The sequence below is a fragment of the Neophocaena asiaeorientalis genome, unplaced genomic scaffold, assembly GCF_003031525.2.
Source record: "Neophocaena asiaeorientalis asiaeorientalis breed wild unplaced genomic scaffold, Neophocaena_asiaeorientalis_V1.1 scaffold83, whole genome shotgun sequence".
Taxonomy (NCBI): domain Eukaryota; kingdom Metazoa; phylum Chordata; class Mammalia; order Artiodactyla; family Phocoenidae; genus Neophocaena; species Neophocaena asiaeorientalis.
Genome location: NW_020172867.1, coordinates 2,218,855 through 2,237,601, shown reverse-complemented (window position 1 = coordinate 2,237,601; position 18,747 = coordinate 2,218,855). Strand labels below are relative to the sequence as shown.

Below are 18,747 nucleotides of genomic sequence, written 5' to 3'. Positions count from 1 at the left end.
ACTACTTGGTGTGTGCCCTCCAAGAGTGGAGTCTCTGTTTCCCCCAATCCTGTTGAAGTCCCATAGTCAAATCCCGCTAGCCTTCAAAGTCTGATTCTCTAGGAATTCCTCCTTCCATTGCCGGACTTCCAGGTTGGGAAGCCTGACGTGGGGCTTAGAACCTTCACTCCAGTGGGTGGACTTCTGTGGTATAATTGTTCTCCAGTTTGTGAGTCACCCACCCAGCGGTTATGGGATTTGATTTTACTGTGATTGCGCCCCTCCTACCATCTCATTGTGGCTGCTCCTTTGTCTTTGGATGTGGGTTATCCTTTTTGGTGAATTCCACTGTCTTCCTGTCGATGACTCTTCAGCAGTTAGTTGTGATTCTGGTGCTCTTGCAAGAGGGAGTGAGAGCACATCCTTCTTCTCCTCCATCTTGAACCAATCTCCTCCGTTTCAGTTTTTGAAGGAATATATATTGTATAGCTGTTAACCAAAGATAAGACACTAATTGGCCTGACTAGTCATCTTTCATTTCGTTATTTTGCCACATTTATCGGACATAAAAATGTGCTAAGCACCTTGGGAAATTAAGAAAGGAAGGTGAAGGTCTTATCCTGGAGTATAAGTGAATGGAGTTGTGTCTGGGCTTCTGTTACAGACTTTGGCCTGTCTTGGGCTCCTGGATCATAAGTTACTTGGGAAGATTGTCTCCCATCTCCACCAGCACTTACCCTGTGCTCTATAGAATGCCACTTTCCCCAGGAAAGTCAAGCTATCCATTCTTTCTTCATTGTGTAGTAGCAGCAGATATGTTTCTCCCCATTTTGCTGATAGCAAAAGTGAAGCTAATTAAATTGTAAAGGTCACTTGAGATAAATTCGTCTGACTCTGAAATTTTAAGATTTCGCTGCGGGAAGGAAAAGGGTTATAAATGTCAGGTGCAAGGTGTGTCCTATATTAGGTTCTCTCCTGTCATAAGCTGTGCTTCCTGGGATAGTGTTGAGAACGTGCAGGGTGGTGTTTCTGTGCAGGTGGGAAAAAGAGAAATGTTAAAGGAATTGGTGAGACCGCACATCTCTCCTGCAACAAAAGAGAGTCCCCTGACTTATCAAAGTATGTTCTAAAAAGTCATGTATGTGCTATCTTGAAGGCTGTAGTAAAAGAAAAAAAATCAGCCCCTTCAGACAATAGACATATTTGGTGGTAATTTTATAACTGAGAAAACAAACATAAACATTTAAGGAATGATAAGCTCTCCCAGTGGAAATCTCTTCCCCTTCCCAACATGGCACGCAATTGCCTGTAGGCTTTTTGGGTCAGAGAAGCCCCCTGCATCTCTTACCCAGTGAATCTTCAGGAAGATTTTCAGTACTTCTGCTAATTTATGTCTGTGTGACTCAGGTCTTTATTGGAAAATTGTGCACTATGAGGATCAATACCCAGGGACTCTGGAAAGCTAGCTGGTATACACTCAGAGACTCCTCTGGCGGATGAATGTGCAATTTGAAGGGAATGCACATCCCTCTGTCAATTAGGTTTTTAGGTTCATGAAAACAATGAAATCAGCCAGGTATTTAGCAAGGGGGAATATGAGACAATAAAATCTCTCATGATGAATTTAGCGCAATTCACTTGGAAAGCAAAGGGTGGAGGCCAAGAGAAAGAGTGAATGGTTTTAAAGCTCAGATCACTCCAAGAAATGATAAATGGACTTATTGACTATGTTTCAGAACAGCTACCTAGAATAGTTCCTTCCAATTGAACCATAACCACCTTCTTCAAAAATAATTGGCAGTATTGGGATGTAAAAGAAAAAAAACCTCTCACATATATATTTACATTCATTTTTTTCAGGACATCTTTTTGTCTCTTCACTTATTTCTGGCTTATCTTGTTCTCTGAGAAAGGCTGTGTTTACCTCCAACTGGAAGAGAGGGTGAGGGAGGACTTGGAAAATGTTTTTTTGTTCCTTACACTTGAAACTGCTCTGCCTCTGAGACACTTGCAGGATAGAAGAAAATCCTTTGTATAGACTCGTAGACTAGACGCTGCCTCACCTGCCTCTGACAGGCTCCCTTTTACCCTCAGCCAATCGCTTCCCACCACCCTACTTGTACTGGCAGTAGGTCTTAAAGTGTTGCTTTGGCCTGACCCTTATAGCAGAGTCCGTTTTGTTGAGTGGCTATAAAATGGAAGTGGAGTAATGCTGGAAGGGCCCCCAGGGAAAGTTGAGATTTCTATAAGAGGTCTGCTCAGAAGCCCTAACTCTTGCTTTCTGTTGTTTCCAGTTTTTCTTTGCAGCACAAAAGCAGTTTTGAGTTTAGAGTCTTGAGGTATTTTTACTTCTAAGAGTTATATTAGTACAGGTTACCAGGTTAGAGGCTTAAAGTCACCATTTTAGCACTATGGAGGATAGAGTCAGAGTATGTGACCACCTGTGCTTCCAAGCAGATCCAAACAGAAGTTGGGGAGGTGCTATCAGGTTGACCAGCCACGGTGGTAAACAGTGTAGATGGGGCTGGTACACATTCTCTTGAGTCCAAAAGGCTGAGCAGAGGCTGATAAGATGTCCTTTCCTTTATGGAAGGGAATACTAAGACTAGACGTGGGCCAGAGAATTGCAGACAGTATGCAGGGAAATGCAGTGCTAAAAATAGGCCAAGTTCCCTATGCTGTGTATGAAGGCAGCACATCCAGTATTGATGTAGCTGCTTTGTGCTTTGTGTCAGCCCATCGCCATCTTGAAAAGCGCTGTTTGGGGGCTAGTGAAATCTGGCTAAATTTAAGCAATAGGTGTCAGAGGTTTTGACCTAGTGGTATGCTCGAGCTAACTTGCAGGTGCTTGGGGAGAGTCAGTTTTGTGTGTGTCTTCCAACTCTGTGTTTGGTCATAAGCTGGTAGCATGAAATGGGCCTTGGAGGGAGTACTGACACCATGGAAACTGGCAAAGTCTACAAATCAGTGCTAGTTGTCCAACATGTACCACTGCACCACTGCAGAGAGGAAAGTGACTTGAAAGGCATATTAAAATAATTTAAAGTCCGGGGGTAACACCCATTCAATATAAATGACATGAGGGGAGGATTTTGTGGGTCTCTTTCTGAAGATATTCCTTCCTTCTGAGGCTCAGTTAATGATTTGTTTTAGTCATCACTATTGGTTCCCAGTCAAAACTATTCAAAGAGTAGCCTTCTCTATGGATAGGAGAGGAGACTGTGCAAGAAGTAAATGGGAGCAGGAAGCTATCAGTACACACTTCTGCACGTGCCAGGAGGGCCTTCAGGAGAGTTCTGGAATGGAAAGGAGGAGGGAGGAGTAGCCAACTCTAACAGATCCTGCTGTGTACCTGCCATGGGTCTGTTAGCAGGAGGCTTTCCCCTTAGCTTCTTATACGCCCCTCTCCTCTCTGTCCCACTACTGCAGGCATTTGGGGCCTTTTCTCCCTGGTGCCCAGAGTCCTGGTCGGTTCTAGCTCCCCATTGTCTGTTTCCAGATTTTACGGTCTTCTTTCCCAGGAGGCCTTCTACTGGAGAGATCCCAGATAAGGGTGACCCTTCAGAGAGGATCATACATCTAGTTTACAGAAGCAATTTCAGAGTGGGCCCTGGGCCCTTGAACCCTGATGGGGGAGGTCCAGGCAAGTACGAGATGGGCAGCAGGCCCTTTGAGTTACACTAACAGACTGTGTCAGAGTCCAGCTTTTCTGGTGGGAGGTGGGTTTTCTCAGACTGTGTGAGCATGACTGTGTAGGTGGGTGTGGGGTGGAGGAGATGTTTAGGAGAGGCGAGGGGAATACGGGTTCAGTGGCCACCCTGGGATGGCCAGTCTTTGCTCACTACAAGCACTAGAAGAGTTTGCTGCCTTTGTTCTGCTTCCTGGTCATACTGCCTGGATTAACCAGGGATGCACTAGTTCCACTGACATGTCAGACTCTGAAGACAAGAAGATGAGTGAGGGCAAGAGTAGTAATAAAAAGGTGAGGATAAAGGAGCAGGTTTATTTTAAACACATTTTTGTTTTGTCTGCCTGGAACATATATCCTTGTCCTACACATGTGGTATTGGGAATTTTCCAGCACAGCACTGTCTCCTGTGCAATGTAAATGCCTTTCTACATCACCACGTCGACATGTCAGTAAATTACATCGCTCACCAGTGCTCTTCTGCGAGTGGAATTGTGCTTTGGAAATACTCAGAAGAGGATGAGAAGGATAGTTGACATGTCGGTTATAAAGAAAGACATTTTCATTTTTCATTGATATCAAATCAGCTTTCCCCACCTCCATTAAGCAGATGCGGAACAAATAATAAAAGCATATTGGTGGAAGGGGTGCTGAACTCTTAGCCTATTCAGGGGACCCACGTGTTTTGAACTGACCTTGTCAGTGAATGAAGGAAGGAGTGAATGAATGGAATAAATATCACTAGTGTCAGCTATTCTAGCACCAGACCTAGAAGAGAAAAATCCCTGGACTTTGAGTTGAAGAGGTAAAATTGTGTGTGTGTGTGTGTGTAGGGGTAATAGACCTAAATAGTGGCTCCTCTCTTTAAAAAAACCCTTGGAAACCCTGCTTAATTTTGATTTAGTTTAGTCCTTTACATCTAGCTGGGCTCATATCACCGACATACTTTTAAGTGCCATGAAATCAAGATTTGGAGGAGCCTAATTCTCCACAAACACAGATTCTCTACTCGTACTTTCCCTTTTGTCTTTGGGTGAAAGCAAATGCTATTTCAGGGGATCACAGTCCTAGGAAAACGACTAAGGGTTGTTTTCTCTTTATCCAGGCCTCTGGCTTTTAAACACTGTTAAAGCATGTCCGGAAGCGTAGGGTGTGATCAACACAGGAGTTTTTGACATCAGGACTTCCAATCCTGTTCCTGCATGCTCCCCATAATTGGACAGCAAACAATGCTCCTTTTCTTCCTTTTAATCGTCTGTAGTGCTGTGGAAATCTGTGCAAAATTGGGACGATTGCTGTGATTGTACACTTGAAATTCCCGAACTCAGCAGTGATGAGGAAAGGGTGGCAAGGTCGTTGTGGTTTTTATGAAATCAAGGAAAACCTGAGAGAGACAGTGGCCGGCTTTAGTGGTTGGTATCAATACCGGGTACAATACAGTTAAATTTTTGAGGAAACAATTTCTCCCATATTGACACATTTAAAGTATCTGTTTTATCTGCATTTGTTGGAAAGGGGCACATCAGTGCCCTTTGGGCTTCATCACTTGTGGTGTTGTCACCAGGCAGCCCACTTCTATGAGAAGAGGGTACAGGCAAAAGACGCTAACTGTAGTTTGAATGGCTGCCTCTCCCTGCCCTAAACCTAAAGCTCTGTCCACAATCAGATATGACATTTGTGGGGCTCATTGCAAAATGCAAATACAGGATCCCCTGTTAAAAATTTTATTAACAATTTCAAGGCAGTGACAGCAAAGCAGTAAATCCAGCATGGGACCCTTCTGAGCAAGGGGCGCCGTGTGACTCACAGGCTACAGGCCCTCGAAGCCACATCTCGCTCTGAACTTCCTAAATAAGAAGATGAGATAAGAAGGAAGTACCTGACTTTTTGATGATGGCCATTCTGACCGGTGTGAGATGATATCTCATTGTAGTTTTGATTTGCATTTCTCTAATGATTAATGAATGATGTTGAGCATTATTTCGTGTGTAGTGCAAGAGGGAAGAGATACGGGGATATATGTATATGTATGACTGATTCACTTTGTTATAAAGCAGAAACTAACATACCATTGTAAAGCACTTATACTCCAATAAAGATGTTAAAAAAAAAAAAAGAAGGAAGTACTCGAATCCTCCCAGGCACAATTTAGAGTGTGTGCCATCTGGGGAAGAGCACAGGGATGAGGTGATGTTTCACCGAGGGCCCGGGAATCCGTCCTTCCTGAGAAGCCTGGAGTGAGTGACTGGGGTGACTTTAAAGTCCCTTCTCATCTTGAAAGTCTGTAACTTTGAAGCCCTTGTCCCGAGGGGACTTTAATGCGGAGATGCTGTACTTTTCTTCATTACTCTTCACAAAGAGTAATCTTGCAGCTTTACCACTTATCAACAATGATGACCCGGGGCTGGTGCTCTGTCATCTCTGAGCTTCGGTTTCCTTGTTTGTATAACAGAGATACACTTACCTCACGGACTGGTTGTGAGGGTTGAATTCCACGATGGGTGGGGAGTGCTCAGTAAGGTTCCGGGCACATGGTCAACTCTCAGTAACTGCGATGACGATCACGGTGATTCGGGTAAGCCTTGCTTTTGGCAAAATGTGTGTGAGAGAGAAAGCCCCCCTCTGTGTACTGCCCACTACGCACTTAGGCCCCGGGTGACAACTTGGTTGAAGGGTTATGCTATCCCAGCGGGCTTCTTCTGACTCCTTTTTTCCCAGCTTCCTTCAGCTTAACTTCTTTCAAATGTAGCCTCTTTTGAATATGATGAAAGTCCACGCGCTAACAAAAGCGCTGCTGGCAGCAAGGTCACCCAAGGAGAGGCAGTCTTGTCCTCTGGGCGCACAGCGCAGCATGCATTTATTCAGAAACTCTGAAAGCTGGCCCGCTGTGCTGAGCCCCGGTGGCTGTTGCCTCTTGCAGCCTCTTTCCAAGCCAGGCAGAGGGAGGCTCTTCCTCTCTGGACTCAGCTTGGAGGGGTCATCAAGGTCCATTTGCTGGTGGTGCTGGTGGCGTTAGACCCCTTCGCAGATCCTGTAGGTGGTCCCAGAAGTGGGGAGGCACTAGCTCGCCCTTTCTAGGGGCGCGTGGGGCACTTGTCGGTGTTACTCCCTCCTTTTCCCCACAGGCTGGCCTGAGTCAAGGTCAGTGCAGCAATTTAGGGCAGTGGGCCCGCTCTGTCTGAAGCCTTGCCCGTATCCATACTTGTGCCCTCGGACTGACAGAACCTCTTAGATCTGGCAGGCCTCCTCCTGTCGCACCCCTTCAACTTCCACTGCACGTGGAAGCCTAACTCAACCCCTACCCCGGTGCTCTTTGCAGGATCTGACTTCTCTGCCACCGAAGTGTTCAGGATGCAGTCCTCCTGTCCGTGGTAGAGTGTTTTATTTCAGCAAATGGAGTGTGTTTTTCATGATCTGCACCTTTGCTTTAGTCTTGGAGCAGATGGCTGAGTATAGCCTTCTGGGTTCCCAGCATTGTGTAGGGTTGCTGTTATTTATTCTTGGAAGGTGGAAATGATTATCTCATTGTTTTGGCCGATGAAGAAACTGAGGCTGTTTCAGGATGGTGCCCAATTGCACGTAGCGGGTACGTGGCAGCACCAGCATTTATATCCAATTCTGATTCATGTTTCTCTCAGCAGCTGTTTGCTGCCTTACCAGACTAGCATCCTCAGATGGGAACACTCATGCTAACACGTGGGCCTCAGCTGCGAGGCAGACACACGCTCTGCACACACAGGCAGGGCAGGGCAGGGCAGGGCTTGAGGGGGTGTCTGCTCTAGTAACATGGGCAGCATCTGGAGGACACAGAATCCCCGGGGGGCTGCCCACTGCGCCTGGCTCTCCTTAGAAGACAGAGTGAGCATGGGGCCCAGAGAACCTTGGCTACTGCCTAAATGTGTAGTCTCCCCCATGATTAGCTATAAGGAGAGGAGCAACTCAAAGTAAATATCAGGATAGTAATACCCAGCTTCATGGTAGAAAGACTTCCATAGGATCCTATAGCACATGGACTCAGGGAAGGTATAAAACCCAGCTCTTTAAAGACCTGAACTTGGGCATATATCCAGAGAAAACTCTAATTCGAAAAGATGCATGCACCCCAATGTTCATTGCAGCACTATTTACAATAGCCAAGACATGGAAGCAACCTAAATATCCATCTACAGATGAATGGGTAAAGAATATGTGGTATCTATAGACAATGGAATATTACTCAGCCATAAAAAAGAATGAAATAATGCCATTTACAGCAACATAGATGGACTTAGAGATTATCATACTAAGTGAAGTAAGTCAGACAAAGACAAATATCATGATATCACTTATATGTGGAATCTAAAAAAATGATACAAATGAACTTACTTACAAACCAGAAATAGATGCAGACATAGAAAACCAATTTATGGTTACTAAAGGGGAAAGGGGGTGAGGAGGGATAAGTTAGGAGTTTGAGATTAACAGATACACACTACTATATATAAAATAGATAACCAACAAGGACCTACTGAATAGCACAGGGAATTATAGTCAGTATTTTGTAATAACTATATAGGAAAGGACTCTGAAAAAGAACGTATATACGTATGTATAACTGAATCAATTTGCTGTACACCTGAAACTAACACAACATTGTAAATCAACTATACTTCAATTTAAAAAAAAAAAGACCTGGGCAAAGAGTTGAGCCAGATATGCCACTGACATTTCTGGCAACATTACCTCTGAGGCATCCTAGTAAATGGGGCTGGGACTGCTTGGTAGAGAGACCTTGGACAACTTGACGTGGCAACAGGTAGACATCATGGAAGACCTGGATGTGTCACTGTGAAACAAGGTTCACTGTGCTTTAGAGGAAGCCCTAGACAGACTCCACATACCTGCCACTGATGGGAGTGGTTCTCCTGATATCTCAAAGGGTGGGTGGGTTTGACTGGGGACCTGACAGGGCTACTGTAGGTGGAGGTTCCTAGCACTCAGCAGCTCAGGGCTACAAGCAACAGGCCTAACGCTTTCATTTTATCTGTTCTACATTATCGCAGGGCAGGGTTGAGCTTGGTAGAGGGCGGGAGCATTAGTGCAACTTAAGGGTGACAGAAACCTATCCCTGACCTCACTGATTATCACTATCTCCCTATTATACACCCTCATATTACAAGGAAGCCGGTATCCCAGTGTGTTATATCCCATTTATTTGTGTAAATCTTTGTGTCATGTATCTTTTAGTCCATCTGTTTTTGCTCATCATTGTCCCCAGTGCTTCATACAGTGCCTGCCCCATACAGCAAATGTTCAAATCAATATTTCTTCAGTGAATTCATTAATGAAAAGAAGTTCTGGAAGTAATAGAAGATAAGAAAGTTTAGTGCTGCCTTTCTCGTCTCTGCTGATTAAATACGTGACAGATACCATAACTATCAGAGTTCCAGATAAGAATCCAGAAAATGCTATCTTTTACAGTGTCATAGAAATACAACCTTTGTTCCTTCTCAATTACTGGAAATACACTTGTCTTTGAATGAAATGAGGCATTGGGGCAGTAAATATGCCCTTTTGCCCTAGTCCTGAATTTATGAGTTACAGTTCCCACATTGAAGGCATGAGAGTCGTCAGGGAAAAGCCAAAGAAAGGAAAATAGATCGTCAATCTCTGCCTGGGGATCCAAGGTCAAGGTAAATGTCTAGGGGAGGCTAAGAGCAGGAAGGTTTGGAGGTTGTCTGTGTGGTCTGAGGGGATCTGAAAGGCTAGCTTGACCGAAAGGACGCCGTTATTAGCTTAATTGGAGGGTCACAAATTTCTATCTTTTTTTTTTTTTTTTTTGCGGTACGCGGGCCTCTCACTGTTGTGGCCTCTCCCGTTGCGGAGCACAGGCTCCGGACGCGCAGGCTCAGTGGCCATGGCTCACGGACCCAGCCGCTCCGCGGCATGTGGGATCTTCCTGAACCGGGGCACGAACCCGTGTCCCCTGCATCGGCAGGCGGACTCTCAACCACTGCGCCACCAGGGAAGCCCGCAAATTTCTATCTTTAGGCATTTCTCTTTGGATTTAGATTTAACTATAGCGTTCTATAACTGTGTAACCATTTTCCTGGGTGAGGTGGACATGAAGCCTTTGAGCACCCTGGAAGCGTGGAAGCACGAATTATTTTGATAAATAACTGCAGTTAATGACTGAGCAGAGGTCTTCCAAGGAAAGCACTAGGTAAAGTTGAAAGGAGATTGGAGTGTGGGGAGTATGGGGGCTGGTGGGAGTTGGGAGGAAAGGTCCTGAGGAGGGTGGTCTCATGGGATATTCCTGTGTGGGCAAAGAAGAACTTGACAGAGAAACGTTGCCAGGGTCCCAGCAGATACCTGGGTACACTGCAGCTGGATATTTTGAGGGGGAGTTTAGTAAAGAGACTGTTACAGATGTGTGATCAGGGTTTGGGAAACCAGGGGTGGTGTAGCACCTTGGGCAAGCACTATCAGGGAGCGAGCTGCTCCACCCCCGGCCTGAGGGAGCAAGGGAGGAGACCAGTTATTGGAACCTGCAGGGAATAGCCATAGGAGGGGCACTTATAAAATGTAGTGGATTAAAGATAGATAAAATTCTCTGATACCCTTTTCATCAAGAGTGGGGTCTATGTTCTTTCTCCTTGAATCAGAGGGGCCGCTGCAACTGCTTTGACCAATAGAACATGGCAGAAGTGGTGTTGTATCTGTTTCCAGGCCCAGGTCTTAAGAGACTGGAAACTTCCATTTCCTTTCCTTTGGACATTTGCTCTTGGAACATGGACACCTTGTTGGGAGGAAGTCTAACAGCCCCAAGTAGAGGCCCACCTAGAGAACTGAGGCCTCTGCTAACAGTCCTGACTAAGCTTGCCCAGACCATAACCTACACCAACTTGCTAGCCATCTTGGAAGTGGATTCTCCAACCCTAGTCAAGCTGCCCCAGCTTATGCCACACGGAACAGAGATGAGTTGCCCCACCAAGCCCTGTCCAAATGATAGCTTCATCAGTAAAATAAGTGTTTGCGGTTGTTTTAAGCTAGTAAGTGTTGGGGGTAGTTTATAACCACCAGTGGTTACTAGATTATATGATAGAATGTATGAGTTGTGGCCTCAGTGGCGGGACACAGATAATCCATGGTAGCCTGGCAGGAAGAGAGCCAGGGGACAACCCCCTTGGCTTCTCTCACCTCCTGCCTACTTATTTACTGCCAGTGACCTCCATCAAATGGATCCAACGAAAGCCAGAGGATAAGGAACCCATTGATGTGTCCTTGTAGGCCAGCCCCCTGGCACACACACAGAGCAGGTTGGAGAAGTGTGAAGGGAGCTCTGGAGTGACAGATGGGAGACAGCCAGCACAGGCACCAGGCGATTTAAAGTTGGGGTCATGGTGTCGATCCCATTTGATACAACTCAACTGCTCAACCTAGCAGAACATGAACCTTAAAAGACAAAGGCCAGAATCTCTTTTGGAAGGGAGCCATCTATGTGATCAATAAGTCAGAAAGGAGAAAAATCTGCCTGAGATATTTCTTAATCAAACAGCTAAATGTTTGATTTAATCAACGTTTAATCAACGTTAATTCAAATGGAAAATGCAGTAACACCCTATGGATGCTGGCCCCTCAGAGCAGCGCTGCGGTTGAGCCAGGCTTCCCAATTTTCTGAGTGGCCATCCAGGGGGAGCCCTGGGGAGCCTGATACCCAGTGAAGGAACTGGCTCTGCCTTTATGTCCCGTAAAATAAACATTTGTGCTTCCAAAGAAATAGGAATAATCTGGCTAAGGAGAGAGGGACACCTTCCCAGGTCTGAAGCCCCACGTAGACAAACCCAGGTGACAGGGGCAGAATCAAGACTCAGGTTACTTTGCTAGTCAGCAGTGGCAATGAACCCACTGGCTCCTGGGGGGGATCCCTGGAGCAGTGTGCGGAGGGCCAGGTGCCCCTTCACATCTGCCTCTGGGAGGGCAGGAGGGCCTCTCCCTGGGCTCTGGGGTGAGCCGCAAAGCCAGAGTGGTGCTTGCCAACATCCAGCAGGAATTTTGCAAAACCTAGTGAGTGGGAGCATTGGAAAACTGCCCTGGCTTAAAGGGAGGTGGTAGAATGTGATGATTAGAGCTGGGATTCAGGAGTCTAGCTACCTGGATTCAAATTCTGGCTCTGCCTCTTGCTAGCTGTATAACCTTCTTTAGCTCCTCTATGATTCTGTTTTCTCATCAGTAAAATGGGAGTGCTAGGACATACTATGTGCAGCTTTTATGAAGGCTCAATGAGCTCTTAGCACATACTGGAGGAAACCACAGGGTGAAGTGGTTTAAGAGCGCCAGCTCTGAAGCCAGATGGCCAGGGTTGGATCCCGACTCCACCCCTGGCAATATGCATGATGCAGATTATGTAATTTCTCTGTCTCAGTGTCCTCTTTTATGGGGGATTAGCTGTACCTCCTTCATTTGGTTGTCACGAGGACTAATGAGGTAATCTGTATGAAGGGTTTAGAGTGGGCGGCAGCTCTCCTTTAGCTGCAATGAGCACGATACCTGCTCCATCCTGCGTGTTTGGCACATAGTGACCTCACAATAGTATTTTCATTCTGCTGGAAGCACGGGTTAGAGGGAGAAGCCCACACGCTCAGTTCAGATTCAACAGGAGCTCCCCGGACTGCCCTGTCTCCGGGGTGATGGCTCTGAGTGTAGTTGAATGGTCTGTTCCCACAGATGTGGTCACACTGGGTTTTGTTTTGTCCTGTTTGTTTTTCTTGCTCTGCTCCAGTCACATCTTAGCTTCTGGGCTGCCCACCAAGGATATTTTCCCGCCGTCCCGTGGTGCTCTCAGACCCAGCCGGGCAGAACGGGGCTACTACCACCTGTGTGGGGTGACTGATGGCTCATCGGGAGCTGGGCTTCCCTTGTGCCCTGGGGCCTGGTTTTGAAAGAAAGCAAATGAAAAATGGTGGCGATAAAGAAGGCTGCTCCTGGTAGACAGCACCTCTTTGTTTCCAGGTAAATGATAGGGCTTGGGCCCAAGATTGCAGAATCTGGAACCCACTTGTGACACGGCACTTCCCTGTGCCTCAAAGTGTACCCTTCCTTAAGATCTTGCTCTTCAAAGGTCTCGTCACGGTTTGCTGGTTGAGAGTGGTTTGCTCTGATAGAGTGCGGGGCGGAGGTGACTGAGACCACGGGCTGCAGGTAAATATCAAAGCATCATAACCTGGCAGGTGAGAAAACTCCAGGCTTGGCCTGCGCTGGCAGGCTGGGTGACGTCACATTTGTCCTTAACCCCGTGGGACCTCTTTTTGCAAAATGAAGGCAACCTGAGCTGACTTTGGGGACTCTCTTGAGACTAATAAAATCCTTGGAGAAGAACAAGCTAAGGAAAATGAGGTGTGGGCATTTATCGTGTTGACAGAACAGTTATGCTCATCAGCTCCCCTGACTTGAGGGCCTGGGGCGTCATCCTCAGGTGGAGAGTTTTCTTTCCTGCCTCTCTTCCTCTACGCTCCCTCCCGTCCCTGCCCTTGCCCACAGACCAGGACGATTCTCAGGAATGGCTGCCCCTAGGACCAGCGGAGGAGCGGGAACTCTGGGAAGAATGCTGTTCACGCCTGGCCTGCTCCGGGAATGCAGTGGCTTCTCCTTCAGGGCTGAGTCCTCTGAGAGCCCAAGGAAGTGCTACCTTCATCCTCCCCACCCAGGCTGATCTGGAAAAACTGCCCCCACAAGGAGGCCCTGTGTCTTAGCTCTGCCCTTTCTATAAGGTGCCAGTCCTTCTGAGAGGGCAGAGCCACGGTTTCAGCCGTGTATCGTGTGATGAAAGAGGTGGTACAAAGTACAGCGCATAAACTCACAATGTCCACCATCCAGCCACAGAGCCTGACTGCCAGATAAAGCCTTCCCAGTTCAACTATATTTTTTGCAGGTAAAATTTTCGGTCAGCCACCAGAGGGTGCCCACAGAGCTCTCTGAAAATGACCCAAACCTGCAGAATTAGAAAAAGAAAATTTCCAGCGCATATAAGCCCAAGACCGGCTACAGCTCCCTCACACATGAATGGGACCGATGCACAGGCCAGCTAAGGAGCTGCGAGTTTGCAGGGGAAGAAGGGCCAGAGTAGGAGTGACAGAAATTACCTGAATTTTAGCTAAGCAAGTCGCATCTTGATTTTAAGTTGGCAATTGCAATAGCACTTTGAGGATGGGCCCAGGGTGCATTTCCATTCCCTGGCAAAACTCCCTTCCCCACCCTTTCTTTCCCCTTCCGTGTGTACAAAGGAATTGCAAATACATGTAAATATTAACCAAAGCCACAGGCTTCTTGGAAGGCAAGGCTGCTGCTGCTATTTTTTTAAAAATCCTATAATGCAAGTGAAAAGACAGAGATTTTCTGAGCTGCTGCTCCTGCACGAGGGTGAGGCCTCAGGAAGGAGAAATGGAGAAGCCGTGGTTCTCTGAAGAGCTGGCCTGGTGTGGAGCGTGCCCCGAATGAGAGGAACAGAGGGACGGCTCCCTCCCTGTCCCCAGCAGGGCTGAGAAGCAGGCTGTGTCTGGCCTCCCTGTCTCTCCAGGGCCTGGCACATTGACTGACACACAGTGGGTGCCTGTTAACGTTTGCTGAATGAGTGAGTGAATGGGAAGTGAGCTAGGGTGGGTGGGACACTGCCTGTCAGCTTTCAGCAGGGTGAGGGGAGAATTGGGAAAGGGGTGGGTGTGGTGGAAGGGTAATTTTCCAGGGAGAAGAGATCCCAGGTTCAGTGTTGGCTGCCTCTGGCTAGACCATTTCTGTGGATGTACAAGACTCCAGATGAGTTGCTTTGTCTTTGTCTTAAGGCTGGTCAAACTGCCCAGTGGCCCCATTTGTTCATAAGGTCCACGCATTCACAGTTACTGGGTACCTGATGGGGACCCTGGCACTTGTTCCCACGCCGCGGACCCCAGCGTCCCTCAGCTTTGGCTTTCCGGAAATCCAGTCGCCATGGAATTGGCTACTGGTTGCGGGGTAATTGGGCCATTCATGTCTCTGGACAGCTGCAAGCATTTTGTGTGTGTGTGTGTGTGTGTGTGTGTGAATATGTGAGCATGAGTATGAGTGCCATGTGCCTTGCGTGTGTGGGGTCTACCATCTACACATCCTTTTTTTTTTTTTTTTTTTTTTTTTTTTTTTTTTTTTTTTTGTGGTCCGCGGGCCTCTCACTGTTGTGGCCTCTCCCGTTGCGGAGCACAGGCTCCGGACGCGCAGGCCCAGCGGCCATGGCTCACGGGCCCAGCCGCTCCGCGGCATGTGGGATCTTCCCGGACCGGGGCATGAACCCGCGTCCCCTGCATCGGCAGGCGGACTCTCAACCACTGCGCCACCAGGGAAGCCCCTACACAGCCTTTTAAAAAAAAATTTAATTAATTTATTTTTTATAGGGCAGGTTCTTATTAGTTATCTATTTTATACATATTAGTGTATATATGTCAATCCCAATCTCACAGTTCATCCCACCACCTCTATCCCCCTGCCCCCCGCTTCCCCCCTTGGTGTCCATACGTTTGTTCTCTACATCTGTCTCTCTTATTTCTGCCTTGCACACCGGTTCATCTGTACCATTTTTCTAGATTGCACATACGTGCGTTAATATACGATATTTGTTTTTCTCTTTCTGACTTAACTTCACTCTGTGTGACAGTCTCTAGGTCCATCCACGGCTCTACGAATGACCCAATTTTGTTCCTTTTTATGGCTGAGTAATATTCCATTGTGTATATGTACCACATCTTCTTTATCCATTTGTCTGTTGATGGGCATTTAGGTTGCTTCTGTGACCTTGCTATTGTAAATAGTGCTGCAATGAACATTGGGGTGCATGTGTCATTTTGAATTACAGTTTTCTCTGGGTATCTGCCCAGTAGTGGGATTACTGGGTCATATGGTAATTCTATTTTTAGTTTTTTATGGAATCTTCATACTGTTGTCCACAGTGGCTGTATCAATTTACATCCCCACCAACAGTACAAGAGGATTCCCTTTGTTTATAGATTTTCTGATGATGCCCATTCTAACTGGTGTGAGGTGATACCTCATTGTAGTTTTGATTTACATTTCTCTGATAATTAGTGATCTTGAGCACCTTTTCATGTGCCTCTTGGCCATCTGTATGTCTTCTTTGGAGAAATGTCTATTTAGGTCTTCCACCCATTTTTTGATTGAGTTGTTTGTTTTTTTGCTGTTGAGTTGCATGAGCTGTTTATATATTTTGGAGATTAATCCTTTGTTGATTCGTTTGCAAATATTTTCTTCCATTCTGAGGGTTGTCTTTTCGTCTTGCTTATAGTTTCCTTTGCTGTGCAAAAGCTTTTAAGTTTCATTGAGTCCCATTTGTTTATTTTTGTTTTTATTTCTGTTACTCTAGTAGGTGGGTCAAAAAAGATCGTGCTGTGATTTATGTCAAAGAGTGTTCTTCCCATATTTTCCTCTGAGAGTTTTATAGTGTCTGGTCTTACATTTAGGTCTCTAATCCATTTTGAGTTTATTTTTGGTATGGCGGTAGGGAGTGTTCTAATTTCATTTTTTTACATGTAGCTGTCCAGTTTTCCCAGCACCGCTTATTGAAGAGACTGTCTTTTCTCCATTGTATATCCTTGCCTCCTTTGTCATAGATTAGTTGACTATAGGTGCCTGGGTTTATCTGTGGGCTTTCTATCCTGTTCCACTGATCTATATTTCTGTTTATGTGCCAGTACCATATTGTCTTGATTACTGAAGCTTTGTAGTATAGTCTGAAGTCAGGGAGTCTGACTCCTCCAGCTCCATTTTTTCCCCTCAAGATTGCTTTGTCTATTCGGGGTCTTTTGTGTCTCCGTACAAATTTTAAGATTTTTTGCTTTAGTTTTGTAAAAAATGCCATTGGTAATTTGATAGGGATTGCATTGAATCTGTATCTTGCTTTGGGTAGTATAGTCATTTTCACAATAGTGATTCTTCCAATCCAAGAAATGGTATATCTCTCCATCTGTTTGGGTCATCTTTGATTTCTTTCATCAATGTCTTATAGTCTTCTGAGTATAGGTGTTTTACCTCCTTAAGTAGGTTTATTCCTAGGTATTTTATTCTTTCTGTTGCAGTGGTGAATGGGATTGTTTCCTTACTTTCTCTTTCTGATCTTTCATTGTTAGTGTATAGGAATGCAAGAGATTTCTGTGTATTAATTTTGTATCCTGCAACTTTACCAGATTCATCGATTAGCTCTAGTAGTTTTCTGGTGGCATCTTTAGGATCATATATGCATAGTATCATGTCATCTGCAAACAGTGACAGCTTTAGTTCTTCTTTTCCAATTTGGATTCCTTTTATTTCTTTTTCTTCTCTGATTGCCATGGCTAGGACTGCCAAACCTTTGTTGAATAATAGTGTCGAGAGTAGACATCCCTGTCTTGTTCCTGATCTTAGTGGAGATGCTTTCAGTTTTTCACTGTTGAGAATGATGTTTGCTGTGGGTTTGTCGTATATGGCCTTTATTATGTTGAGGTAGGTTCCCTCTATGCCCACTTTCTAGAGAGTTTTTATCATAAATGGGTGTTGAATTTTGTCAAAAGCTTTTTCTGACACGCGAGCCCGTGGCAAATGCGGCAAGGACTGCGTGACTCAGCCCGGCTCCCCGCCCGCCTGCCCGAGCCCCTGCGACCCCGGCTGGGATCCCGCCTGCCAGCTGGCTGGCCCCCTCACAGGGATCGTGCTGCTGACCCACGCCTGCGACCAGGAGGATGTGCAGCCATGGGCTGCCTGGCCGGGAGTGTGGCTGCGCTGCTGCTTGGGCTGCCTGTGGACTGCACAGAGGCCCAAAAGCATTGCTGGTATTTTGAAGGACTCTATCCAACATATTATATGTCTTTGATCATCCGGTTACAGGGCCTCCCCAGAAGGAAACCACTGTAATTCTGCCCAAAGGATGTGTAGCAAACAGATGCCACCCTTATGAGGACTGCTGTGGCTCCAGGTGCTGTGTGCAGGCCCTCTCCATACAGAGGCTGTGGTACTTTTGGTACCTCCTGATGATAGGCGTGCTCTTCTGCTGTGGTGCCGGCTTCTTCATCCGGAGGTGCATGTACCCCCTGCCGCCGATCGAGGAGCTGACATTCAACGTGTCTTACACCAGGCAGCCCCCGAACCCCACTCCAGGAGCCCAGAAGCTGGGGCTGCCGTTTTACACTGACCCTGGAGGACCAGGGATGGATCCTGCTGGGAATCCTGTGGCGATGGCTTTCCAGGTCCAACCCAACTCACCCCAGGGAAGCACAGCCTACCCACCGCCCCCTTCCTACTTCGACACGCCCTGCCCCCATATGAACAGGTGGTGAAGGCCAAGTAGCCGGGAGCTGCCTGGCACTTGCCTGTGCAACTGGCCGGGGAGGCCGGAGAGGCTGTCACTCGCCCTCCCTGGCCCCATCACTGTTCACTTCCAGGAATGGTCTTATGAGCCACTAAAGGGCAAATTCCTTTTTGATATCTTCAAAGAAAGCACAGCTTCCTTTCAGGTTTCCCTTGGAGGACCAGTATTTGAATTCACCCCGTGTCTCCTCTGTTGCTTCTGTTTCCAATGTAATCTGTGCTCTGGCTGAGTGGAGAGTCCCAAGGGTTGACCCCCTAGGGTGGTGTGCCCAGACCCTCAGGGGAGAGACCCCGGCGGAAGGTGAGGCAGGGCACATGCAGGTGAGTACGCGTGAATGCGAGGAGGGGCCTGGGCCACCTGGAAGGCCCCGCACATGGCAGGCAGCCCATCTGAAGCAAGGCCCCACAGGGCCAGCTGTGTGAGCCCCATGCTGGACAGTCTTCCTCTTCAAAAAGCTGTCAGAGAAACAGGCGTTGGTGGCACATCCTCTGAGCCCTCTCTTCTCCATCCCCTTCCTGAAGACCAGAGCTGCCCTCTGCACAGCCAGGGCTGGGAGACCCCTGGGTATGGCTTGCACCTCAAGGAGATGGGGATCCGGAATGAGGCTAAATTGATGTCTATAGTTATCTGAAAATCACTAAAGAAAGTTATTTAAATTCATGGGAAATTGCCCCCTGCCTCAAACTGGCCGTTGCATTTGATGAGCTCTTGGTCTGACTTG

At 46.9% G+C, this 18,747-nt stretch overlaps 1 protein-coding gene across 1 annotated transcript; it reads left to right on the top strand.

Moving 5' to 3' along the window:
• The first annotated feature begins 17,410 nt into the window (after positions 1–17,410).
• LOC112397733 (vesicular, overexpressed in cancer, prosurvival protein 1-like) lies at positions 17,411–18,097 on the top strand. The gene is made up of 2 exons (XM_024741995.1): positions 17,411–17,523; positions 17,601–18,097. Exons 1-2 carry the CDS (start codon positions 17,411–17,413, stop codon positions 17,992–17,994), a joined length of 507 nt encoding a protein of 168 aa, XP_024597763.1. The 3' UTR covers positions 17,995–18,097.
• Positions 18,098–18,747: the final 650 nt, after the last annotated feature.